This window comes from Spea bombifrons, chromosome 13 (genome assembly GCF_027358695.1).
Source record: "Spea bombifrons isolate aSpeBom1 chromosome 13, aSpeBom1.2.pri, whole genome shotgun sequence".
NCBI lineage: Eukaryota > Metazoa > Chordata > Amphibia > Anura > Pelobatidae > Spea > Spea bombifrons.
The window spans coordinates 27018292-27042676 of NC_071099.1; the positions used below are offsets into that span (position 1 = coordinate 27018292).

The window sequence follows — 24385 nt, forward strand, 5'->3', positions numbered from 1 at the left end:
CTTCCAAGACCACCCTAAACTCTCAACAGGAGAATAGTAGTCCACAGATGTTTGTGTGTCTCGGGCAGAGAACTAGATGTATTGTCAGCTATACCTTTATCACTCCTATAAGTATAATGTATGTGACTCCAAGGACTACATATCACACGGGGTGGCCTGGAGTGTGAGAGGGGTGTCTGGCCCACATGGCTCCACAGGCAAATAGTTAAAATGAAGGTGGTTATATTTAAATGTGACTATACTGTGGAAAAGCAATAATGTAGAGAGTGGGGTGAGACAAGAATTCAGGTCGAGTGGGATGATGGAATTAGGTTGAATGCTTTAAGTGGACATCCATATGACACTCAGAAGGTCACACCGTGAAGATCAAAGCTGTAAGAAGATGATGATGGTGGTGCCTTTGTAACCTGTCATGCAAACATGAACATGCATCATGTATAATTACAGACCAGATCGGCTACTCAAAGAGTTAAAACAGTCTTCCCTTTAAATTTCTTGAGAACAGACCTTCGCCTCCGATCCCCCCTCCCGTCCGGTTCTCACTTCTCTTTACTGCTTTATACTCCACTTGAGAAGGGCCCAAAGCACTTGAAAGGCCTCCACTTAGCATCTCATGCTGTCACGCTGGAGGGCTCTGGGACTGAGCAGATTAAAGAGAAGGGAGGGGTGCTCAGGGCCTTCTTAGCTCCATGCGCAGCCCTGCATTTTAGCTACAAGAACTGTCACCTGTTACTCACACTCAAGGGGATTTAACCCTTTTTGCCTGGTCTTCAAGGCTAGAGATTTTGGTATCATTTCCCCCACAAGAATTAAAACATGGCGCCTATTTGGCCCTATTCCTCTTCCGTTTTCATGCTTCTTTCACACCTTTTCCCTTTTTTAACTTAAATCAGTAAAAAACCCTCCTATTCTGAAAAGCTTACACTCTATTCTCCCAATACCCTCAACCTACATGCTGAAAAGAAAAAAGCCTCCGACTACCGGCCGGGCTGAACCAGGCCGCAGCCCAGAAACAGCGGCAAGAAGAAGAATTTGCCCCAAAGAATCCGTCACGCCATGATCATGTAACAAGTTCAGCGTTCTAGAATGTGTTTATCACGGAGACAGCAGATAGAATCCTGAATCCTGAATAAAAAAAATCTGCATTTTCTTGATGATCCCATGATATAATTTTTGGATATTTATCATTCATCCGTTGTAACCATGCCAAGTGCCGCCTACGTCGAAAAAAATAGGACTTTCTAGATTGTATTCATTACAAGGCAGGTGTTTTATTTCTCTTTTGAACAGGTTCCATGGAAGGTACTGTCATTAACCCTTACAATGACGCGTAGACGAGCATCATATTGCATCTGCATTCAATGCGTTGTTCGCCCCCCCCCCCCCGGCATTCATGGGGTTAGGATCAGAGATTTCCAAAAAGAAAAGGAAAAAAAAAAAAACAGGACAATAAGACACCAAACTCTATACACAATCACTGCTTTTCAGATCCTCGGCCCAGCCTTTTTCTCCATCTCCGCTCCCTATTATCCCCTGCTTAGGGGGGGAGGAGGTGGCAGGGCGGGAAGCTGCAAGAATAGGTGATTAAATGGGCTGGGGCAAGAGAGTCCAACAGAAAAAAAATGAACCCTGCTCAAGAAAGGCACAAAATATCAGAGGGTAGCTCGTATCAGCGATACAACAACGAAGAAGAGTACAAAAGAGGTATGTGTGAAAGTTTTTGTTTATTTTTGAAGTTTGTATTTACTTTTTTAAACTGTTTTTCCCCCATTACATTCTTATTCTTTTGGAAGGTGACCATTTTCTTCTAGGTTTCTTGCTTTCTTCGTCTTCCTGTGGTGGGGTTGGTGGGTGGAAAGTGATGAAAAACTCGGGTCTGACTTTTTTTTCTATTACGCGCGTCTTTAAGATGGTGCTGTGTGATATGTAAATGAGGTGCACTCCTAATTTCGGCCCCTCCCACTTGATTCATAAAATTAGTTGTCGACCAAACATTTCCAGCGCGAAACCCAACTTTTTCCGACAGTTCTTCGCAATAGAAGAATGTCTTATATATATATATATAAAAAAATCTGATCTATTCCCAGAGCTTTCGGATATAGATATTTTGTAGGAAAGATGGTAAATCAGATTACATTTCCATGAACATTCTCAGGATTGTGGCCCATTAAAAGGTCCATGGCCAACTGTCTACTTGGGTAAAGCTCAGATGGGCAAAACCGAGATGTATCGTATTCCGGTCGAGCTGGGGGAAGTATATCGAGTTTCAGGATTCTATCGGCTCCTTTACGTTACATTTTCTTTAGAAAACTCCTGAAATCCTGGTCTGATATTAGTGACCCACGAAGACCAATATTTAGAGCCCAATTGGACATAACCAAGTTAAAATTCCTGTCTCAATCCTCTTTTTCACTATGGACCATAGATGTCCTGCTGTAACAGCTGTTCTTGCTTGTCCGTGAACCCAAGTGTCCACCCCAACTCGTTGCCCATGCAGGACCTTCTGTGTTCCACCATATATCTGACCGAGAACATGGAACCATGACAGGGAAGGCCACTTTTCCACGGAAACACATCAAGCTTCCTCATACAGGACAAAGCTTCTGTTCTAACTTTCACTTTCTTCCCATTATTCATTCTGTCCCTTTTTACACACAAAGACACTGTAGAGGAGCGTCCAGACTTGCTGTGAAGGCTTATCTCCTCCTCCTCCTCAGTGTGGAAGTTCTGGATTTTAGGGGTAAATTCTGTATGTGTGTATGAATGAGTGTTTGGGGGTCTCAGCAGGTGACTGTCGACGCAACTGTTAGCTCGCGATGGGTGCCAGCAAGCCGTGGGGGGAAGGGGGACGTCTATTAAAGTCTGACAGTCTGACACAGTGCTCTTGTCTCTGCATTCCTCTGTCTTTGGTGAGGCTAAATTCGGATCACAGCCGTCCAATCACATCAATGGAAGGGCAAAGGAGGGGGGAGATGGGAGGGGGGTCATCAGAGCGAAGGCCTGGGTATGTGTAGGTGTCAGGGGTCTTTCTTTTGCTGTCACTTTGATGGTGGTGGATACAGTTTAGGAGAAGAATCCTGATTGCAAGACCCTCAGAAAGTGCATTTATATGAAGGTAACCCGCTAACAACACAGCATTTGGTTTAGGACATTTTTAACTGTGGTTTATGAAGTAAAATAGACTTTTTTTTAGTTTATTTTGTTCTTGCTTAAAGGTGGTAGTGGAATTCACCGGGTTTACACAGCCCACGAGAAGCTTTGGCAATAACGTGTCAATGTTAGCTCTACGTTACATTGCAAACCGAGCCGGCCAAAAACACCTGGGTGTTACTTGAGACCGGAGGGGGCTAGTATCCAAAACACACACCTGTGCAAATGTGTCTCCCCAGCTCAGGATGAGACGTTTGCTGATACAAAAAGATTTACTTATACTTATAGAAGGTATAAGGAAGAGCCACGTGTTAGGAACATGCACGCATGTAACCAATGTTATGGTAATTAGCGTTACGTGTATGTAACATTGTGACATGTGTTGCTTCCGATCCATATGCTCAGATTACCTTCTCTGGTTCGTAGATTCTTAATTCCGCTCTTTCTGTCCTTGCAGACGGCGGAGACTCCTTGGATTACAACGTAATGCATTGTTTCATTGCGGCACATGTATGACAGAGACACATGTGAGTTTACCGCAGCCGAGACCTGCGCACAAACGGATCCCTTGCCCTGTCTTCTTGGGACTCGGTCGTGGATGCTGGCAGAAGCCATGCGCAGACACCCTGCTCGTTACCACTGTGGCTTCTAAATGTGAAACAACGCTTCCTACACAAGCTCAACATGGATATCACCAAACGGGATAGATCCACCCAGAGTCCTACGTCTATTTAGTGCCCCATAAGGAGCTCGTACAGGGGATGGTGTGACTTCAATTTTCATACAAAACTGGAACCCAGAATCCGCAGTCTGATGATACCAAGTCCAGAGGACACGGCACACCTGGAGCTGGAAGGGGACTATGTGGATCTCGTAGACATTACTGCTGCGGCAGACCATCCACCGTCGGCTTCCTCCTGTCACCCTGAAATGGGGGATCCTCTTAGGGCCCCTAAAGTCAGCAAAGATCCTGTTTCCAATGTTGCTAATAATAAGTGGGTTTGCAGGAAAGGTCTGACTAGCGAGGAGGGGGCGTGCACCCCTTGTCTAAGTAGGAGACTCAACAACAAAGTGGACAACCAGGAGACAAAGTGTCGTTTTCGACGTTCATACATGGCTGCTCTTAAAAACCCAGTCAGCTTTTGCTCTGTACCCATGGATGACATACTGGAGGATCCTGTGGGCAGATCTGGTTCATCGACCACGTTCGCTGCCCTGGAGAGCCCTCTTTGCTCCCGACGCAAGGCTCCATCCCAGATTGCCTCCTCCTGGCTCTTCCCAGGAAAAGCAGAGTCAAGAGTTGGAGACCAGTCTGGTCAATATTCCTCTAGAACTCCCAAATCTAACCCTTCGCCAGGTTCCGACGCGTCCCCTTCTCTCGTGCACAGATTTTCCTTCCTAAGGGGTCAGCGCAGTTCCGCATCCTCAGGCGATGGTCTCGCCATGGACGTGGGTAGCTCTCAACATGGTGGCACGTGGAGGAGAGTGTCAGCTGTATGCTCACCGAGACTCAGCAGGACTAAGTTCTTGGGGAAAGGTATAAGTGAAACATAAATGATACATTTGTGCTTAACTATGAAGCTGAATTAAAGGGGACGGCCGCTTATCCCTAGAAGTGATATTGATAGCTTAGTGTTTGGATCAGTCGGAAATCATGGAATAAACCCGCTACTGAGTGTATCTACTGGGTAACCGGGTAGGAATGTACAGATTGTTGTATATGGGGTATTATTACTTATTTTATTATATGAAATGGTAAACTACGTTACAGATATTAACATGATGATCAATACGACGATTGCCTCTCAGGCATAAGAAGTGTAGTGTTTTCATATATCCTTTTAAAATAAGATTATATTTATGTTGTTTAAGCGAACTCAACTTCTAGAACCTCAGCCCATGTCCCGGATAACTAGTAATGGTGATAATGGATGCTCTTGTGTTTTTTATACCGATATTATGCATTCTTCCTACCTGTATCTTGTTTTATTTAGGGATCATTTAGGGGTCATTTTTAAAGAATGATTCTGGTGCAAACTTTTAAAAGTGGCTCAATCACCATACTAGCCAACAGGAGCATGCTGTTGGTTGCTATGGTGATAAGATCACTATTTAAACTTTGCACCAGAAATGCACTACTAACCTTGCACTAACCCCTGAGTGTCAGGATAAAGTTATCCTCCATGGTATGTTACTAATTACAGATGCTGATCAATTAGCCAATATCAGAGTCAAAATGAGTGTGGGGCCCCTGGGCCACAAGTTCCATTAGGCGAGAGAGGCAGTGGCCCCTGGCGCTGCAAGTTAAGGGGGCAACTTAGCCAGTGGCCCTTTTCCCTTCCAGGAGTGGATGTGACGTCTACAGGACGGGACCTCCGACTGTCCGGGGTGCCAAGAGCCTTGGTTAGGGCTGTGTTGGGTCCAATGTAGTTGCTTTCTACCTAAATTTAGGTTTAACCCCATCACCAAAAATCCGGTTACTGTTCCTATTTAGAATGATAAGATCAATATCATTGAAACCAAATATCAAAGCAGGAAAGAATCTGTCCTTCCATCTAATCTATCCGATCCTCTGCCTTCTATAAACCTCGAGAGATACTTGCTCGTTGGTCCTATGTTCAGGATAGCCTTAAATCTATCGCTCGCTCTATGAAGCTTTACCATATTACTACTGAAATCCTACCAGCCGCTCTCCTAGGAAAGCGATATATTCTTATATCCCCACCACCTCTCGTACTGTGAAATATGCTTCTGAAGTATGTTTGTTTATCCGGTAGCTTTAACAGCATCGGTTTCCTACTAAATGCCGTGAGCTCGTTAAATAATGCGGATAACGCAGTCGTTAAATACTTTAGGATGAGAAACTCTGCCGAGGAACCACGCAACAGTCTACCTCTCCTTCCTTAGACTCCGGCTAATTTATGTAAATCCTCCAGAAGTTGCTGTTTTCAGTATTGTGCTCGGGACAAAGAAATCCATTGGTCCGGAATGGAATCGGAGACCTAAGGATTACTATGTCACAGTTCTCTGCATAGTATCCTGAAGCATTATATAATACACAGCAGTGTAAAGATACAGTGAAGAAACAACTCTTTTTTTTCTTTCTATAATGCCACGTTATCAGGGTCCTCACCAGTTGGTGACATTTGGTAAGGAAAGCCTTTTGTCCTAATTCCTTCCTTCCTAAATTCTCGTTACGCACCAACCACTTGGTGACATATTCTCTATTCCCTACTATGTCGAGGGCAGTAGGTCCAGGGGGTGGCAGTCCCTTTTCTGATCTATCCAGCTGGCCCATTTACACTATGGAGGAGTGGTGGGACATCCCGGGAGAAGCCATAGAGAGGTCAGCTGGGGATGCTTCCCTGGGTCATATAAGAAATGCGTCACTGATCCCACCTGTCCATGTTTAGTAGGGACAGTACCCCCTCAGAAGCCATGTCAGTCCCTTTTTCTCCCCCGATGCCCCTCTTGTGTAGGAGCTCAGAATGTTTGCTGGGTATGAGGGGATCACGGGGTTCTACAGCCCAAAATGGCACAAACTAAACTAAGTTTTTTAAGTAGACCACTTTTTTCTATTCTTTTTAGCTATTCTGGCAACTCAGAAGGAAATTTAGTATCTTTTTGGTAAACAGAAATTCAGAATTAAGGTTTAGCACCCCCTGTGAAGTACAGACAAAGAATTCATACTTTATTCCCGCGGTCGTAGTTGGGAATACGCCGTGACTTCACTGATTTTGGTGAAACCTTCCCTGAAAGCGCCAACACCTGCGGAAGTAATGCGAAAACCTAGAATATCCATTTACTGAGACCACGAGGCATGTAATGATTTCCTGAAGGTTCACGTGGATGACTGGCATGAGCGTCATTTCATGCTACACTTAGCGTGTCTAATTGGTACATTAGTACAAGTCCGCTAATGATGTAGCGCCGTGTTCTAACTCTGGGTGGAGTGGTTTGGATTGCATGCAACAATATCATCTACTCTATTCTTTAGAGTGCATATATTTATTTTTCCCAAAAATCCAATGCCCGGCTCAGAAAATGCTTATTATATTGGAATTAAATGAATGAATATTTTTTTGGGAGATAAATCTAGAAGTCAGAGCTTTATTTACACTACTGTGCTAAGTATGCCAATTATTCTATGTTTCTGTCCGTACTCAATTTCTTCTTCTTCTTTACTGGTGACCTACTTCATATCTCGTAACTTGTTCCAAAACTTTGTGTAAGAGTCTGGAGCAAGGATGTCTTTCGAGATGATTGGTATGTGTGCTGCAGGTGGTGGTTTGGTTGGAAAGTCTAAGCTTAAAAGAAAAGTTAACACAAATTATGGTTCCAGTCCTTGAGGAATTTAACATGGTCCAAGTTGCCCATGTGTTCGTGAAGAGCCATGGCTATAGATGACTGTAAGTTGATTATTTTAGGTCCTTAAGGCCAAGGTCTGCACCTGAGCACTGTTCATTTGGGGTTCACGCTGGCATCATGTTCGCAAAGACTGGAATTAAAATGATTTTATGTCATTGTAGGATTGCGATAAAACCTCCTTGTCCACTTTGAGTGACACCCCTTATACCGTCTTGTGGGTCACTCCAACAGCAGACAGATAACCAAATGCCTTTGTCTCCCTTCTCAGGATCAGTGCCAAATGCCACTTGTAGCCTTGACATCAATTCTTCTGTCCAGAAAGTTCCATCCAAGACTGGCTTGTGGGTATCCATTGTAGGTTCTCCAGCTAGAGGATCCATACCGTGGGAAACCATCTCCGACCCTCCAGTTCAGTGCCAAGATCTCAGTGCCAAGTTATTGTACTCCGGAATCGCTTGTCTCCCAGGTGTGTGTGTCACTGCTTGCGTCTTGTCCGGGGATTATTTTACAAACAATAGCAGGCAGTTACCTGTTTCTATACCTAAATACCTTTACGCTGTAATCATTGTTTTTTGTGGCCCACAGGAAGCAGAGACAAGCAGGGCAGGGCTCTAATCCAGGTGACTACGGACAGTAGTGTATGGGAGGCAGCATGGTGCTCGGTGAGAGAGGTGGCACGGTTGTTACTCTACCTTTGTTCCGTAGCCAGGTAAGAACTCCATCCTACTTATCAGAAACCAGATCTCTGATGACATACTGTAGGCATCAAAAGAGCCAAGATTTGGGAACATACCCAGTTGTAAATCCATGCATTTTGCCAACGCTCCACATTTAACACGTGCCTGTCCACAAATCATATAAAAAAGAAGAAAAAAAAAACTAGAACTTGGAGGCACGTTACTATTTGTGTCTTATGCAATAACCAGATAACAAAGTCCGTTATCTCAATTTGTAATAATCTAGCGTTACAGACTTTTTTTCATCCAGAAGAATTTAGCGAAACAATTCCGCATGAAGTTTATAAATAACGCCCTTTATTGGAAAACCTGGAATTTGACATTTCTCATTTTCTAAGCAGCTTGAAAATGGTCACATTTTGGGTGATTATCGAAATTTCAGTGTAGCATTGACTATTGTAAAAGTAGATAATGATACCAATAAGACAGAGACTTTAATCTTCAATCCCTGATAAACCAAAGAAGGTTTTGAGAACAAGATGTCCAAGATATGACCATGTGATCAGTAAGGATTTGTCCAGCCATGGTTTGTATCTGGTTTATTTTGGAGGCTTCCTCTATAATTAATGTACGTTTTGGAAATTCATTGTTAAAACAATTTAAGAACCTTCATCAAGACTGCCCAATGCTCCTTTAGCTGCTGCTAAACTGAAATGTCATCCCACCCATGACTTCTGCAATATTAGTAACACGGCTCGTTGACCTTCGCAGCAAATGGGTGACCTTTGTCTTATTTTTATTGCACTCTTCAGAGGCTCGGTTGTAGTTCAGTGACCTCGGCTGTAAAATCAAAGTGCTGCTGTTGGATACATTGTCTTCATTCCAAAAGCCACTGTTGTCTTTGGATGACCCACTTGTGGTCCTCCAGTCTGGAACTTTTCAAAGCTAGATAGATACCACTTCACAGGCCACACACTTGGTTCCAGAAATCGGTACAAGCCACTCTTCATTCCAAGTGTCCAAAACCATCAACCATATGCTTGGTAATTTATCAATTAGTTGAGACTTAAACTTTTTAGACAGCTTTGTCACAAGCGCAGTGGTGGAACATCCATTGATTAGTTAGATTTTAATCCTTATTCCTGTTCTCTTTTCCTAGAAAGGAGGTGAAGGACCTTGGAGTGCTGGTTTTGGTGGATGCCAGGAAGCAGCCTTCGTCTCCATGCCTGAACGCTGCACTACAGTCTGTGCAGGTGAGGCTACGATGTAATTCAAATCTAGAGTAAAGTCTTTTGGTCTAACATAATACCGATCTAGACATGCTTTCATCAAGAGAAGCGTGATTCAGACGTTCAGTAGAGTGGTCTGAGCCATCGGGACATTCGGAGCCCACGCCTGTCCGTGGCTTATCCTCACATTGCCTAATATGCTTGTTTTTCACTCGATGAGTAGCCGTTCTAAAGTGGTTAATGATATATGGAAGCTTTGGGTGACCTAGCCCAAATAATATCATCCAAAAAATTAATCCCGTCATTAGGAAGTGAAAATCCATTTACATTTATTAAGTGGTAATAGCTAGACATCAGTTGGCCAGTGTCCTGCCCTCCAGCTGCTGTTGAATTACATCTTCCTTTTTACTTACTTGCTGTAGCTACCCAGTTTTTCTTGAGATATGCTACAATTCCTCTATTTAAAAACCAATGAGGAGTTTTATTTGCCACTCTAGTGGCATTAGAAGTGAGATTTCTATGCTCTCATAACAATGTTTAAAGTTGTCCGTCTTCATGTTTGTGTTGGCAATTCCAGTTTGGACACAAAAGATTCTATAATCTAAAAAAATTCCTGGGCTCGGGTAGACTTCTCCAGATGAAGAGCCTAACTCACAGTTTACATTTATTAGTCCATATTCTCTGCCTGTAGGCGTCATATCCTGGATCCATCCAAAGCATTTTGATCCTGGTGGAAAAAGATGGAGCTGCCCAACTGGACAGGATACCAGGGCTACAGGTGAGCACTTTCTGTAGAAGCTCTTGGACCATTAGCACCTTCATTTTCTTTGGAATGAGAAGGCAATGAAACACATATAGCTGTATTGGAGAAGATGGGGTCTTTAGTAGAGGTTGATAACTTTTATTGGGCCACATCCGGCCCAGACTGGCCACCTGCTGGATATGTTCCTACACAGGATAGGATGTGCAATCACATACGCTTTTGGGACCTCAGAGGTCTCCTTTGTGATATTGGTTTTGCCAGGAAGAAAAATGGTACTGAATCTGAACCGTAGAGCTTTGGTATGATAATATAAATCTGTGAGCCCAGTGATATAAATCTAGGTTATAAATCCAGGCTTCTTCTGTATAACAAAACCTTTCACTGCCAGCAGCGGGATTATTAATTATCCGCTCTTACAAATGAGCTCTGTGTACTGGATCTGTCCTAGAATAGCTGACTATCCAGACTTAGAAACTCATTCTTTTTTTGTTCTTCTCACACCCACTGCTTCCTAAATAGTATTTTATAACATTCTAGCATCGAGTCATGTCTAAAACAACTAAGGACATAAATCATAAAACAATGAGACGGTGCAAAGTGAATTCACAGAGGATTCTGGGTGTTGGCCTGACCCTGTCTAATTAGAGACGCATGCACTATGGACTAATCATACTATTATAAAATTGATTAACCAATGTATTATTGGAAGTCTTGTTACAAACAAAAGATAGCTGCATAAAATTGTTCCGGTCTATTGACTCTCTTGTTGGGTCCTGGATTCTGCGCCATTTAATGTATTTGATTCCCAGGGTTGCCCTCCATGTTAAGGACTCCTTCCCCAGATGCCCAATGTTAATGAAGGGCAGCTCTCCTCTCCCATAATGTTACAACTCCCTATACTGAAAACAATGTATCAGTATTGAAGATAGGGATGTGGGGGTACATCTATACCCGCTGACCTCCCCCCTTGGTAGCAGCACCCTCGACCAGTAATTTACTCCCCATAATGTTAATTTGTTCTCCCCCCCCCACATACAGTTGGAGGTCTTGACTTCATTGAAAGCACTGGGCCGGTACGTGGAGATTGGACAACTGACTTGGGACCTAGGAGGCACCTTCCCGTACTGCCACAGCGAGTGGGTCCAATTTTACCAGGTGATAACAAAAGACTAGATTAATTTTTACCAATGGGTTTGAGATTTTATTCCAGGCCCCCTCTTAGCCCTTCTTTAGGTTTACATATAACGCTATTCTTTCCTATTTTAGAAACTGGACACATTCTTGGCGGACCTGAGGAAGGCATCTGAGTTGCTCCAGCACTCTATTCAGGAGCTTGGTGATGGCAACGCTCCCCAAGACTCTAAGGTATGGGATTTGCGTTGAGTGTATGGCATTGGTGATGGGCATAAAACGGCTGATGTTTTTAGGGTAGACTATATTTTATGTTGGAAGGGTAGTCATTCTCGGATCACATTTATGCCAATATCAATGCCCTACAGGAAGCAGAGGACAAGATGGACCAGTACAGGGAGCTGATGAAGCTGGTGCTAAGTGATTCTCGGTTAGTCTCTCTGCAGAGGGAAGGAGGGACCACTCTGGCCAAACTCCGCAAGGAGGCCACTCGCTTCTACTGTTCACAGGATGTCAGGTCGGTTCACCGGTCATGGAGTTTGCATGGAGTTATCCTGTCTTCTAGACTAGACTTACCCTTTGCTACCATAGCTCGAAAGTAAGAGACCAAATGATTAGAACGTTGGGAACTTTAATCAGTGCAACCATCTACACTGCTGGCTCTAATCAGTCTCTATTAGAGCACCCTGCATAGTATAGTTATACTTCTAATCACTTTATATTTGCAACCCAGCCTGTTTCGTTTAAATTTTCCTTAAAACTCACTGTAGCCGTCTATTCGCTGCCTCTTAACCGATGATCACATCATGTATATTATTTATTATACTGTATGCTTGGAAAGATCATCAATGTGCAAAGAACAAGAATGATTAAGGAGTGGTTACTGCCAATGTAAGCGGAAAGGTGTTTGGAGTAGGAAGACGGTTGTTTATTTTTGTTATATTTTGTAGTCGGCCCTTCCAGTACCATTACCAGCAGCTGAAAAAAATCTGAATGCGATAATGATCATGTATCTGCTGTATTCTCGTAGATGTAACAGTATATGTCATATAGAATATCACACTTGCTATTCGGGAAGACGGAGCATATGGAAAGTTTGAGTCTGGCTGAACGCTAGACCTTCCAGTTGGTGACAGTAGGAGTCACTGTAATACAGCTCTTCCCCGGGTCAGCCAAGTGCTACACGATAACAAGCTGCGCGGGCTCACATTGGGAAGTGATTGCTGTTAAATACTGTTCATTACATGTTCCAAGAGCACTCAGCTCTTGTCAACAAGCAACCTTCAGCACACAGGCTTCTCCCGCCGCTAGCGCTCACAGCAGAGGGTCGATGCTCTTAAGAAAACTGTGTTAAGCAATAGATTGGTAGATTATTATTTATTTATGTGTTTGTTTATAAAGCACCATCATATTCCTCAGTTGGCGAGAAGGAGCAAAAGTGGTGGAATCACCACAACACCCAATAGAATGGTGATGGTTATGACCTCTTGTTATAATCATTTTTCATTATACGTCAGACGTATGTGGTTGCCCAGGGCCCCGGATATACATCAATGCTTTGAAGGTTCATAAAGGTTTGATGAGTTAGAGAGCCTAGACTACAGAGACTGATCATAAGGCAGAAGTGACACCATGAAGAAGAAGATCCCATCAAACAATATGAGAACTGGAGGGGATTCCATCCCCCATCTCCCCTTGAGTGTTAGAGAACTGTTATGGGTCTGTAAAGACCAAGTTTGTAAAGAGGGACGGGATAACAGAAGACGTTACCACCTGATGTGTAAATGCACATGGATGACATCAAGCACAACCTCTTACTTGTATCACACCTGGTTGCAAATCACAATCAGCAGAAGTATATTACTTGGTCTAACCATACTCAGTATTTTTATCATGTTATCACGTTGTTTTCTATATTGATAGATGTACAGCTTAATGAACTATATGTCGCCTCAACCATGCTTATGGTACTTCTCATCTTCTAGGAGTGCGGTGGAGTCGGCCGTGCACATGTACAATAGCCTGGAGGAGAAAGTTCATGCTTTAGTGTCCAAGTCTAACCGCAGGTTGGAGCTCTTGGAGTCGTTCCTGAAGGTCCGAGCTTTGGAGGGTCAGTTTAATCAGGTGAGGACCAAATAAGATACATTGTGTTTTAGAAGCACAAAACTGAGATTAGTAATCAATATATATATATATATATATATTTATCTATGCTGTCAAAATAGGTTAAAAAACTTTTCCGGTGATTCAATATTTTACAAATTGTTTTCCCTTTGCTGTTACAGCTCATCTCCTGGATGGATGGAGAAGGTGAGAGCAAGCTGCATCAGATGGATGACATGGAATGGACTCTGGAAACCATTGAGAGATCTCACAAGAAGTTCAAGGATTTCTACCTCCAGGCAACAGTGAGTAACGATAATTTATTTTTACAATCCACACATTCTCCCTCTTCCTTGAGCTCTGTAGCAATGCGCATTGTAACCACTGGCGTGTCCCCTACTATTTTTCACTAAGCCTTTCTGTATACACAAGTGGTCCTTCTACCTCACCTCCTCCGTGTCTCCACCATACATCATTAGATTTTCACTCTTGTTTCTGCTCATTCAACTTCCTTTACTTATCATTATGGGCATTTCCATTGTCTCCCACTTTCTCACCTCTCTCAGTGTTATCTGTTTTTCGATAGAGCTACCCCCCATTTTATCAGGGACCATTCTTCTTGCCCCTTTTGACTCTAGTCTTTGACTCTAGGTGCATTATAACCATGGCCTGGTACTCTTGGATGATGCCAACAAATTCAACGGTTCCCTCTTCCCAGAGATAGAGTCATTCAAAGCAGTGCGAAGCGGCTTCCAGGCCAAACTCACGGCTTTCTACATGAGTGTGGAGAGGCAGAAGGAAGAGCTGGAGAAACTGGTCAATCTCTACAGGTTTTGCAATAAGGTACAGCATTCAAACCTGAATACGACACTGTAGGATGCAGACACCGAGCCCCTTGGAGAAGAAAGTACTATTTGGAAATGAACTAGAAGTGTATTTGGCCATGCATTGGATAAAAGCGACAATGCATTGAAGGGGACAGCTAGGACATAGTATGAGAAGAATAGGAGGTGTTTGTTATGAGAAACATGGAGGGCAATGGTCAAGGGGAAAATGGTAGGGGCTCATTGTGTAGACAGGCTATGTGTAGAGTGATAAATGTGTAGGGTGCAGATGAATTTATAAATGAATATAATTTTTATTAAAATAGATAATTTTGGGGCATCACAGCCTTCTGCTACCATGAAAATGATAGTGCTAAGGAACTGTAAGGTCAACCACTACTAATTATCCAAACAATGCAATAGACAAACATATTATATGAAGTATGCAACAAATTTAATGATAATAAATAATGTATTAGTTATGAACTCTATAATGTATAACATGAAACCTGCAGATGGGGTTATCTACATCTATAGATGCAGAAATGTATTATAACTACATAGAAAACAAAATGATGATGTTTTAGAATTGGGTTAAAACAGGTACATCAGAAGCAGGTAGTCTGATACCAGCATTCTCACTAACTTGGCAGGCTTCTTTTTCACCAGCTCACACAGCTCACACTCAGTTGTAGCCGTTACCTGGGGCAGATAAAGAAGGCTGAGACGAGGTTGTGTCAGCCGGAGACCCGGCAGTGTCTGGAGAATTTCCTCCAGAGGCTAACGCAAGAGTTGTCTGCAGACAAATTTCAAGAGATGAAGGAGGAATCCTACACGTTGAGCAGTTGCAGGGGTTTGGCTGTATGGAATGAAACCTGGCTGAAGTGCCAGGAGACAAAGCAACTTTTAGAGGAGACGCTTGAGAAATGCAGAGAAGAGCACACTGCGTGTACAGCAGGCTGGCACAAGGATCCTGTTGTTGGCTTGAAAGCCAGTAACCAAAATGAAGATGGTAATGTCAGTTTTGCCAATGAAGGGTTCCCTGGAGATAAGAAGGGTGATGATAATGAATACAGACCAAGGGGAAGCATGAGATCAGCAGAGACAACAGTCATAAACTGCTGCAGCTTTGGACTTCATGCTGGTTCCATGGGCCTTTTCTTGAAGGCATCTCGGAACTCTAGGAACGGAAGAGCAATGCGAGACCCTGTCAACTCTCAGGGGTGTTCTACCAGCAGAGAATCAAACAACAACAATGTGACAGATCTGGAACACACAGAACACATGGCTCAGAACTCTAATAATGAAGCTCTGGAGATCCTCCATACTCCTAGCCCCAAACTGCCCATGGCCACCCCTAAACAACCACCTCCAGCAGCAAACACAGACCAAGTCCAATGGCCGGTCCTTGGAAGGTCTCACAGTGATGATTCATCCACCCTTCCCCGTGGGGAAACAGCCAAAGGAGGGGCACAACCTGGAAAGCACTGTACGCTCTCCAGACATGCCAGCTTCTCGACCAGCTCCCAGTACTCCTCAGAAAGTTCCTCTCTCATGTCTCCCTTGTTAGCCATGGAGCCACTGACTCCACGTACTCCCTGGATGAAAGGGGCCACAGCGGATTCAGCACGAGACAATGAATGGCCTACGAATGTCAACTTTGCGTAAGTCCTGTTACAACTTTCACTCCTAAATACATTTTCCCCTAGACTGTTATTTTGTCAATCATTATGTTCTTCTGAATTGTCTTTCACAACTCGACTTTTTGTCTATTTTCTCTCCTAGGAAGCTGCATAGGATAATGGAGGAGCTTCTTACTACAGAGAGAGATTATGTCTGTTCCCTGGGTTATGTCCTCTCCCACTACGTATGTGAAATGGACCGTCCGGATCTCCCGCCTTCCTTGCGGGGTCAACACGCTGCCATCTTCGGGAACTTGGAGAAGCTCTATGAGTTCCACAGTCATGTATTTATGCAGGAACTAACAAGTTGCAGGAGAGACCCAAGCCACGTGGGACGATGCTTCCTCAAGCACGTGGGTATTAAGTATGGCATCCAAAAATGTGACATGTTCCGGTATGATGCAAACATAACATATTGTGTCTTTGTTTCAGGTCACGAATGGTTTGGACTCAGTAGGGATTTGATAACTAATAGTTATGTCTCATTTTATTAATCCCATCTGAACTAAACATTACTTTGATAAGAAATGCTGTTAAGATACTTAGTTCCCTGCTACCTCCTGACATCATGGTCTCATTAACTCATCCCCTAGTGTGCCAACATCAGCAAAACTGTGAGGTTTAGTTACACTTTATAAAAACACTAGACAGGGCACGGGGAGGATAGGGAAACTTCATCTATGATAAAACATCACGGATACAAAATAACTTTGAAGTCGACTCTCGCGTCCTGCTGTGAGTTTCCGTCGAGTTGGGTGTGAGAAGGCTGTGTATCGCCATCACTTTCTGAATTAGTTTAATATTCTTTACTAGGATGAGATTTTACACTTTTTGAAGGCAAACAGTAGACCATCTTTGTGGTTTTTTCTAGTAATGTTCTTTGGTTCTTGATGGCATTAGTATAACCACACATTTTATAAGGGTTTTTCCAAAGTTAATTAAAAAAAAACGAAGCGGAGAAATGTTGGCAAATCCAGGTCTGTTCTGTATATATAAAAATATTGCAAATATTAGGAGTTTATTTTTAATGCATTGTGCTGCGCTGATTTTATTTCATTATTTTTATCCTTTCGACCCAACATACAAAGAGATTTTTTAATAAGCTTTTCGGAATCTTAGATGTTTCTTTTTTTTAATGGAAACATCTGAGTTGACTTCAAGAAGATGAGACCTTTGTGGTCGCTGAAAACTTATGTGATTTTGCATGTTTTTCGACCAATACAAGGTATTAGCTTTGACTATTTACTCATTTAATGGCATTTTTTGTCTTGCTGCAGAAGGAACAGTTCGCATTGTATGCATTTTACAGCAAGAACAAGCCTCAGTCGGACAGACTTCTGCTGGATCACGGGGCAACCTTTTTCAAGGTACAAGAGCAGACGTGTAGAGGAAGGATAGTGTTACATGTTGAAATCAGGGGTTCTCTATCAGTATAATTCAAACCGTCCTTTTCTAAACTTGTTAAAAATGTATTTATGGGGTTATCGCTCTACAATGTCCCACATCTTAAAGCTACGCCAGTGAATGATCGGACAAACATGAGTTGTTTCTGGTTTGCAGAGGAAGCAGCAGGACCTGGGAGATAAGATGGACCTGTCCTCCTACCTACTGAAGCCCATACAGAGGATCAGCAAGTACAGCCTGCTCCTGCAGGACATGGAGTGGGAATGCCAAGGGCAGAGCGCACGGGCAGAGGAGCTGAAAGCCGCACGTGAGATTGTGCGTTTCCAGCTCCGACACGGAAATGACCTCCTAGCCATGGATGCCATACAGGACTGTGATGTAAGAGAGACGTAAAGCCTCACGTGCTTATTTTTACCACTTATGAACCACCCAACGCATTTCACAGCAGTGTCAGTAGGACAGAAGGGTGACGCATTTCGCATGGCCTAATAATAAAAAAGTATGGGTCTAATGAGAGTCTAGAAAGATAACGTATATATCTGAGATGCCTCCAAATAGTTGAGCTCCATAAAAAAGCTCTGAGACAGCTTTTTATGAATAAGGGAGACCTGGCGCAATACGTGGACATTTATTGGTGTAGTGTATGTGGCACAGAGGGGGTTAAAAGTGATTTCTGGCACACAAACTTCCCTGGGATAGATGCGAACTGATAGATGACAGGCAGGTTTTAAATTCCTGGTGAAATGTAGCGAAAAAGATGTAATATCTGGAGCGTCAAAGCATTTATGGCTATTAGAGGTAAAGTGTATTACCGGCAAGCGCGAGGGGACATTAGGGAGAGCGAGATGAATCGGAGAGCAGAGAAACTGCTCAGAACACAACGGAGCGAGACAAGCAGAGGCATGAGATTAATTACAGACACCGAGGAGAGGACGGGGGGCACGGCGGAGATATCACAGGGGGACAGAGACAGAGTGCAGGATTAGCGAGTAACTGCTGGGAAAGAGCATCATTTACCAAAGGCACAAATCCCATGCTGGAGGAGAGAACTATAAGGTCAGTGGAGGTTCCGGGGGAAAGATGTCCGTACAAGAAGATTGGAAATTATCCTGCCTGTCTACCGGCAAAAAACACACGTTACAGAAATAAGACACGGTTAACCGACGTGTCACTGATTTCACGCCACCTGTCAGTGGCTTCTAACATGATGGCCGCTCTATCTACGCCTCAGTGGGTTTCCCGTGAAATAAGCATCTCTCTGTCTTTGTTTCTATGCCGAAGCTTCTGTGGTTGATTCCGCATCTCATAAGCCATGTGCCCTACTTCGTCTGCCATGCAGCGATCTGCTTAAGCTTACTGGCCCCCCAAAAACATGAAAATTCAGCAAATGGGAAATTAGAGCAGTTAAGAGCCACTTGGCCCATCAGGCAAATGCTGAGTGGGCCAGTGCCGGACAGTGCCTTCCACCTTTTATCAGCCGCCGGCCCTCAAGTGCCAAGTCCTCAGCCGTTTCTTGGTCCCATTATATAGCCTCCTTGGTACCAAACGGTTAAAAGAACGGTTGGAGTGCAGCAAGGGGTTAAAAAATGATTGTCACGACCCCTAAAAAAAAAATTATAAAATCAGTGCTGCTGATTAGCAAATAGTACAGGGCATTTTCTGAGGGTTATTTATGTTTTTTTAACAATGCCCTACAGCTGCCTGTGATTAGCAGGCAGATAATGAAATGCAACTCGTTACCGTTGATTGATTTAAAGCACCAATATAGAGTTATCACTCTACTTGGACGTCCATGTGAATGCCGCACATTACACCGAGGTCTCTGGTGAGCTGGCTTTCTATAACCACGGCCGGTCATCCATAATAAATGCTCGCCCCATTGAGGGCCATTGCTCAGCGTTGCATTGATTTAGTTTCCATACGTTGTCTCTTGATGTCCCAAGGTCTAAACCTTGCTGAGGAGCACCCACGAGCTTCTAGTAGAGCCGGCAGGAAAGCGAGACCCTCGGTAATTTGTCGACCTGGTGTCACGATGGTGATTGAAAGGGTCTATAACATAAATGGCTGGAGGTCAGCTCATGCAAAATGATTCCGAGGATCCATTTTTTAATAAAGCGTGTAATAAACACAACAATATAAAGGTATTTCCACCAAGAGAATAGCGTAATAAAGGGAGGCTCAGAAATAGAGTTTGGGGTCTAAAACAAAATTACATTTTTTAAAAGAATTCTATACATTATTTGAAAAGTCGCCAACAATCTAAAATCAATTTAAGAGTTAAAATTAAATAATTTTTGTTCTTAAATATTTTATTTTTCTCTATGGAATTAGGCAATCACCATTTTTTTAACAACAGATTCTGGGTAATTTATTCCTTTTTTTTAGAGAATAAATGAATAGTGGTTACAACCAGCCTAGCGGGATGTGTTAATAAAACATCCAACAAAGACAAAGGGAACTGATGTTTGGGATCAGAAAGAATGACGGTATTGATACGCTTTGTTCTTTATTCTGTCATTTTTAGGTAAACCTGAAAGAGCAAGGACGGCTTCTGCATCAAGGAGAGTTTGTGATTTCGTACAAAAAGAGAAAATGTTTGCGGAGAGTCTTTCTCTTTGAAGACCTTGTTCTTTTCAGCAAAACCAAAAGGATTCCCTCGGGAAGTGAGATTTATGTTTACAAACAGTCATTCAAGGTATTTAATTTTAGTTTTTTTAATAAAATTAATTTATTATTATTATTTTTTCACCTTCACACATCTTAGTTTCCAAATATACCCGATAAATAAAATAACTCTATCATCTCAGTTGTTGAAGGAACTTCTTGTTCTAGGTGGACCCTTGACGTTTTATCATTATTATCACTTGAAAGATTTATCCAGTGTTTTTCCCTTTTTTTCCAGACCTCAGAGATTGGCCTCACTCATACTTTGGGAGGTAGCGGGCTTTGCTTCGAGATCTGGTTTCGGAGGAGGAAGCTGGAAGATACATACACCTTGCAGGCTCCTTCAGCAGAGGTCAAGGAGGCCTGGACCAAGGATTTAGAGAAGATCCTGTGGGATCAGGCCATCAAGAACCGTGGTAAGCTAACATCAAATGCAACGATGACTTTGGGCACATATTGAATACTCGGAATACTCAGAAGACTCAGAATACATGATCCAATGCATCCAATAAAACCAGAACTAAGCCTAAGAACTTTGAGTAACGTAGGCTTGGGATCCCTGCCCACTCAATTGCGCAACAAGGTCTGATCCCTGTTGAGGTGCGCATGTAAACTTCTAGTTTGGTTAATGACAATACCAAATTCAACAGATAAGTCGGTTCCGACCAAAGTTTAAGGTACAATTTCAATATTTCTAGTACCTGGAGCAACATGGGACATTTCTATACACGTTTCTTCTTGTTTGATTTTAAATGATTGTATCTCCAACTTTCTATAGTGTTCTACAGAGTGTATCACTAACTGTACGTACACTTTCTCCCCAGAGCTGCGTAAACAGGAGAGGGCATTCTCTGGCCTCGGGTGCAAACCTTTCACTGACATCCAGCCGAGTGATGCAGCCATCAGCAGTAGAGCTGTCCACGGTCTGGCAGGGGAAGGAGGTAACATCCCAGACATGATGGATTGTGGAAGAAGTTTTGTTTGTTTGTGAGGAGGTCTACAGGGCAGTTACATTGATATCGGAGCTCTATTTGTCAGTGAGACACAGTATCTGAGCAGATGCTCAGCACTTGGAATTTCTGGTGGGATGCGTTCTATGAGTAAAGTCTCTGTGTAGATAGGAATATATATCAGTACTGAACAATCTTCATACTCTCTTTCTAGATGAGAACATCCACACTTCATCCGCGGCTGGTTTATCTTTTCAAATGTCAACCCCACCACTAAGGTCCCTGTCCGTAGGGTCGCGGAGCAGCGCAAGCAGTGCTATGTCCCTAGGAGGCTGCTCCTCTACTTCGTCTGGACGAGGCTCGCTCAGCCCCCATCATAATTACCCTGGGTCAGATCCACACTGGAGGTGCTGCAGGACAGAACCGCCCCAGGAGAAAGAAAACCGTGTTTTCTTGTGTAAGTCGAAGGGCAAAACCACATATCTAATGTAGTGTACATAGGGTGCTCAACGCATGTTCATATACATGATCTGATTTGTATATTTAATACAGAGGTTTTCTTGAACAAGCCTAAGATCTATGTAGTGGCAACAGATGTATTACTTCTTAAATGGGGGTAATAACATATTACTATCTCTCTTTTATCATATTTTATATCCTTCTCCCATTCTACTACAATCAATCATTGCGTCTTTTATTGCCTTTATCTATCTCTTTCCCTATCTTCATCTTTCAGCTGGAAGCTCTGGTTCTTCCGAAGGGAGTGTCAATGGATTCAACTCATCTGACCCATGCCACCTGCCCTTAGGACATCTAAACATATGTTACCCACTAGACCGCTGGCCCACGATGCAAATCGGAGAGAAGCCCCCAGGAAACAGCATGACATGAGAGCTACTGCGATAAAGGCGTCAGCAGACAGTCTTCCCGAAATCTGTGCCGTATCTCATCTATGTCAACGTGCCTGCTAGGGTGTGATACATTTTAAATATGTAAAAAGGAAAGCAAAATAAATATTACATTTTACTTCATCTCCCATAAATGTTTTTTTTCTATACAAGCAACGTATGTCTATATAAGCTAACTCAAAGCTTATGGACTTTTCTGATCTTTTCTGATCTTAAGCAGATACACTATGGTGGGTCCTACACCCATTCCAATCTGAGACTTTCCCCTTTAAGTCTGTTAAACATGTGAGTCCTGCACCAGTCCCATCCTTAGCCTATGTCCATGGCCATTGCATTATTGAGTCCTATGCGTACTCCCTTTTTTAGCCCTAGAATAATTGCAGAGACCCATCTCCCCATCCAACCTACATAGATTGCCTCCTGGTTCCTACTCATCTTCCTTGCTCATTCATTAACACACTCTCTCTACACAAATTCTCTACTAAACCAGGAACCTTTATTTGCCTTATTTCAGATATCACCTTACGTTCATTCCCAGCTGGCCCTGGGACAAATTCCTTCATAAACCACATATACATTCCCGTGCATGCCCGGCACACCTTTCATGCTTTGTCTGTGAACCTTGACACATTTTGATCTCCATCCAACATTTACTTGGATGTTGTGGTTTATCGGCATCTGAAAGCTCTTTGGTTGATACCCAAACCTACTGTCATAAGGACATGGATCTGGACGCTCTGCATCCCCCAATCCCCAGGGATAGACTTTTCTAGCATGGACCTCTGTCTTGCTACCTTTGAAAGGGCCGCATGACGTCAGGTTTTGTCGTCATAACCCAACACATGAACCGGAGCAAACGATATCCGGTTACCACAGTTGTGCAAATGTGCGTATTCTCGCCTCTCTTTATAACCATTTTAGGTTGTTACATTGTTTAAAAATGTTTATTGTCTATGGCGACATGGTTATTCAATCTTTACAATGTTTACACTTTTGGAGATCTGTCTGTAAACACACTACGAAGACGATGTCTGCTTGTCATGTCACCTGTAAAAATCTTTATTCTGCTGCCAAAGGACCCTGGCCTGTCTCGTACTTATTTCCTAAAAATAGAAAGAACGTAGTCTATTTCTTTCTACTTTATCTTTTAGCTTCTTCCTTCTAAGTTATTTATATGGAACGTGGCATCATTTTAGATATTAGTGGGAGAACATTTCGCTCTACTTTATGTGAGGCTTTGAGCATTTTGGACATTCATCTGAAGGGGCCTCCTTAGTGGCGTCCAGAGAAGCCTTTAAATTGCACTTTTCTTTACATTTTACTGTTCTTTTATCTGAATCTTTATTTTTCCAAAGAAAAAATAAGCTTTTACTGGAAACGTGTTATCATAACATGTACAATATATATTAATAGATGAGGGGTCATCAGCCAACAGGTTTGGATCTATGAAGTGTTTTCACTCGCTGACATCACTCAAAATATATATAAAAAACAATATCTGGATATTTTTCTTTTGGAAACCTGGATATCTATAAACCTTTAAAATAACAAAAGGTTGTTTTCCTAAGGTTTGAACTTCTAGAGAAGAGTTACACGTTGGGACTGAACATTTCCATTGCATCAAAATCTTAGCTAAACATCCATCAAACTAATTTCACTTTGTGTTGAAAAACCCACAACCAGGTGATGTAGTTCACGTGACATGCACACACATGTACACACATGCTCTCATGGTTGTCAGCCAGCCAACCATGGACATCATCTTTTAGAGATCATTGATGAATGTTATTGGAGTCCACACCTTATGGATGTAACCAGCTTCTCAACAATAATATGAATAACATATCTGTTCTTCCACTATTATCGAAATAGCTGCCGTGAAACATAATGATTCCTTCCTAGTTGTAAGTTCCACGAAATAAAATGGTTTATTGTTTGGTATGGATGTCAGTGAATGTATAACATCTGGTTTATATCTTCACTATGTGTTATGAAGGCCCAAGCACAGAAGGACCGTCTTCTGTAAGAACATACCCCTAATATGCCACGTGTCCAAATCAGCACCATTGTTGGAAGGCATAGAACCCAGGAACAAGAACCCAGGAATTACCTTAGATCCTCAAGTCGCATTTAGAACGCCGTGATACAATGTCATACCCCAGCGCACAGCTTCCATGCTATCCGAGGGCGGCCATTTTGAATTTGTAATTGAAGCCGATGATCAACGGTGTTTCAACCTTACCTACCTCTGCACCAGAGCTTATGCTGGGGTTGACCATGCACTGCAAGAACATATTATGAGCTCACATGTACATAGCGTACTATTTACTTAAAGAAAGAGAAATATTGGGGCAAAAGATCACAAACTTAAACTAGAGGGTCAGAGGCTTAGATGTAACTGAAGGCGAGACCAACGACTGATTAAGGTTTGTTACAGCAGGACTATACAGGCCGAATGGTTCTTTTCTTGCACTCAATGCCCCATGACGGAGAGAAAGATGCCATCAGGTCTATAGCAACATACCATATCAG

The 24385-nt window shown here is 42.8% G+C and overlaps 1 protein-coding gene across 1 annotated transcript; it reads left to right on the top strand.

The window, feature by feature from the left end:
- The first annotated feature begins 3041 nt into the window (after positions 1-3041).
- KIAA1755 (KIAA1755 ortholog) lies at positions 3042-21976 on the top strand. Its single transcript, XM_053453939.1, has 21 exons — positions 3042-3115; positions 3608-4687; positions 7787-7984; positions 8104-8227; positions 9355-9448; positions 10116-10202; positions 11226-11342; positions 11454-11552; positions 11687-11835; positions 13304-13442; positions 13604-13726; positions 14073-14264; positions 14915-15909; positions 16031-16280; positions 17205-17294; positions 17488-17709; positions 19856-20026; positions 20234-20411; positions 20820-20936; positions 21160-21402; positions 21682-21976. Exons 2-21 carry the CDS (start codon positions 3964-3966, stop codon positions 21834-21836), a joined length of 4467 nt encoding a protein of 1488 aa, XP_053309914.1. The 5' UTR covers positions 3042-3115; positions 3608-3963; the 3' UTR covers positions 21837-21976.
- The last annotated feature ends 2409 nt before the right edge of the window (positions 21977-24385 follow it).

Excerpts from the sequence above, each read along its gene's own strand:
- KIAA1755 (XM_053453939.1), top strand. The coding sequence starts at position 3,964 with ATGATACCAAGTCCAGAGGACACGGCACACCTGGAGCTGGAAGGGGAC. Across the intron at positions 4,688-7,786 it reads GACTAAGTTCTTGGGGAAAG|GATCAGTGCCAAATGCCACT; the intron begins GTATAAGTGAAA and ends CTCCCTTCTCAG. Across the intron at positions 13,443-13,603 it reads TGGAGGGTCAGTTTAATCAG|CTCATCTCCTGGATGGATGG; the intron begins GTGAGGACCAAA and ends TTGCTGTTACAG.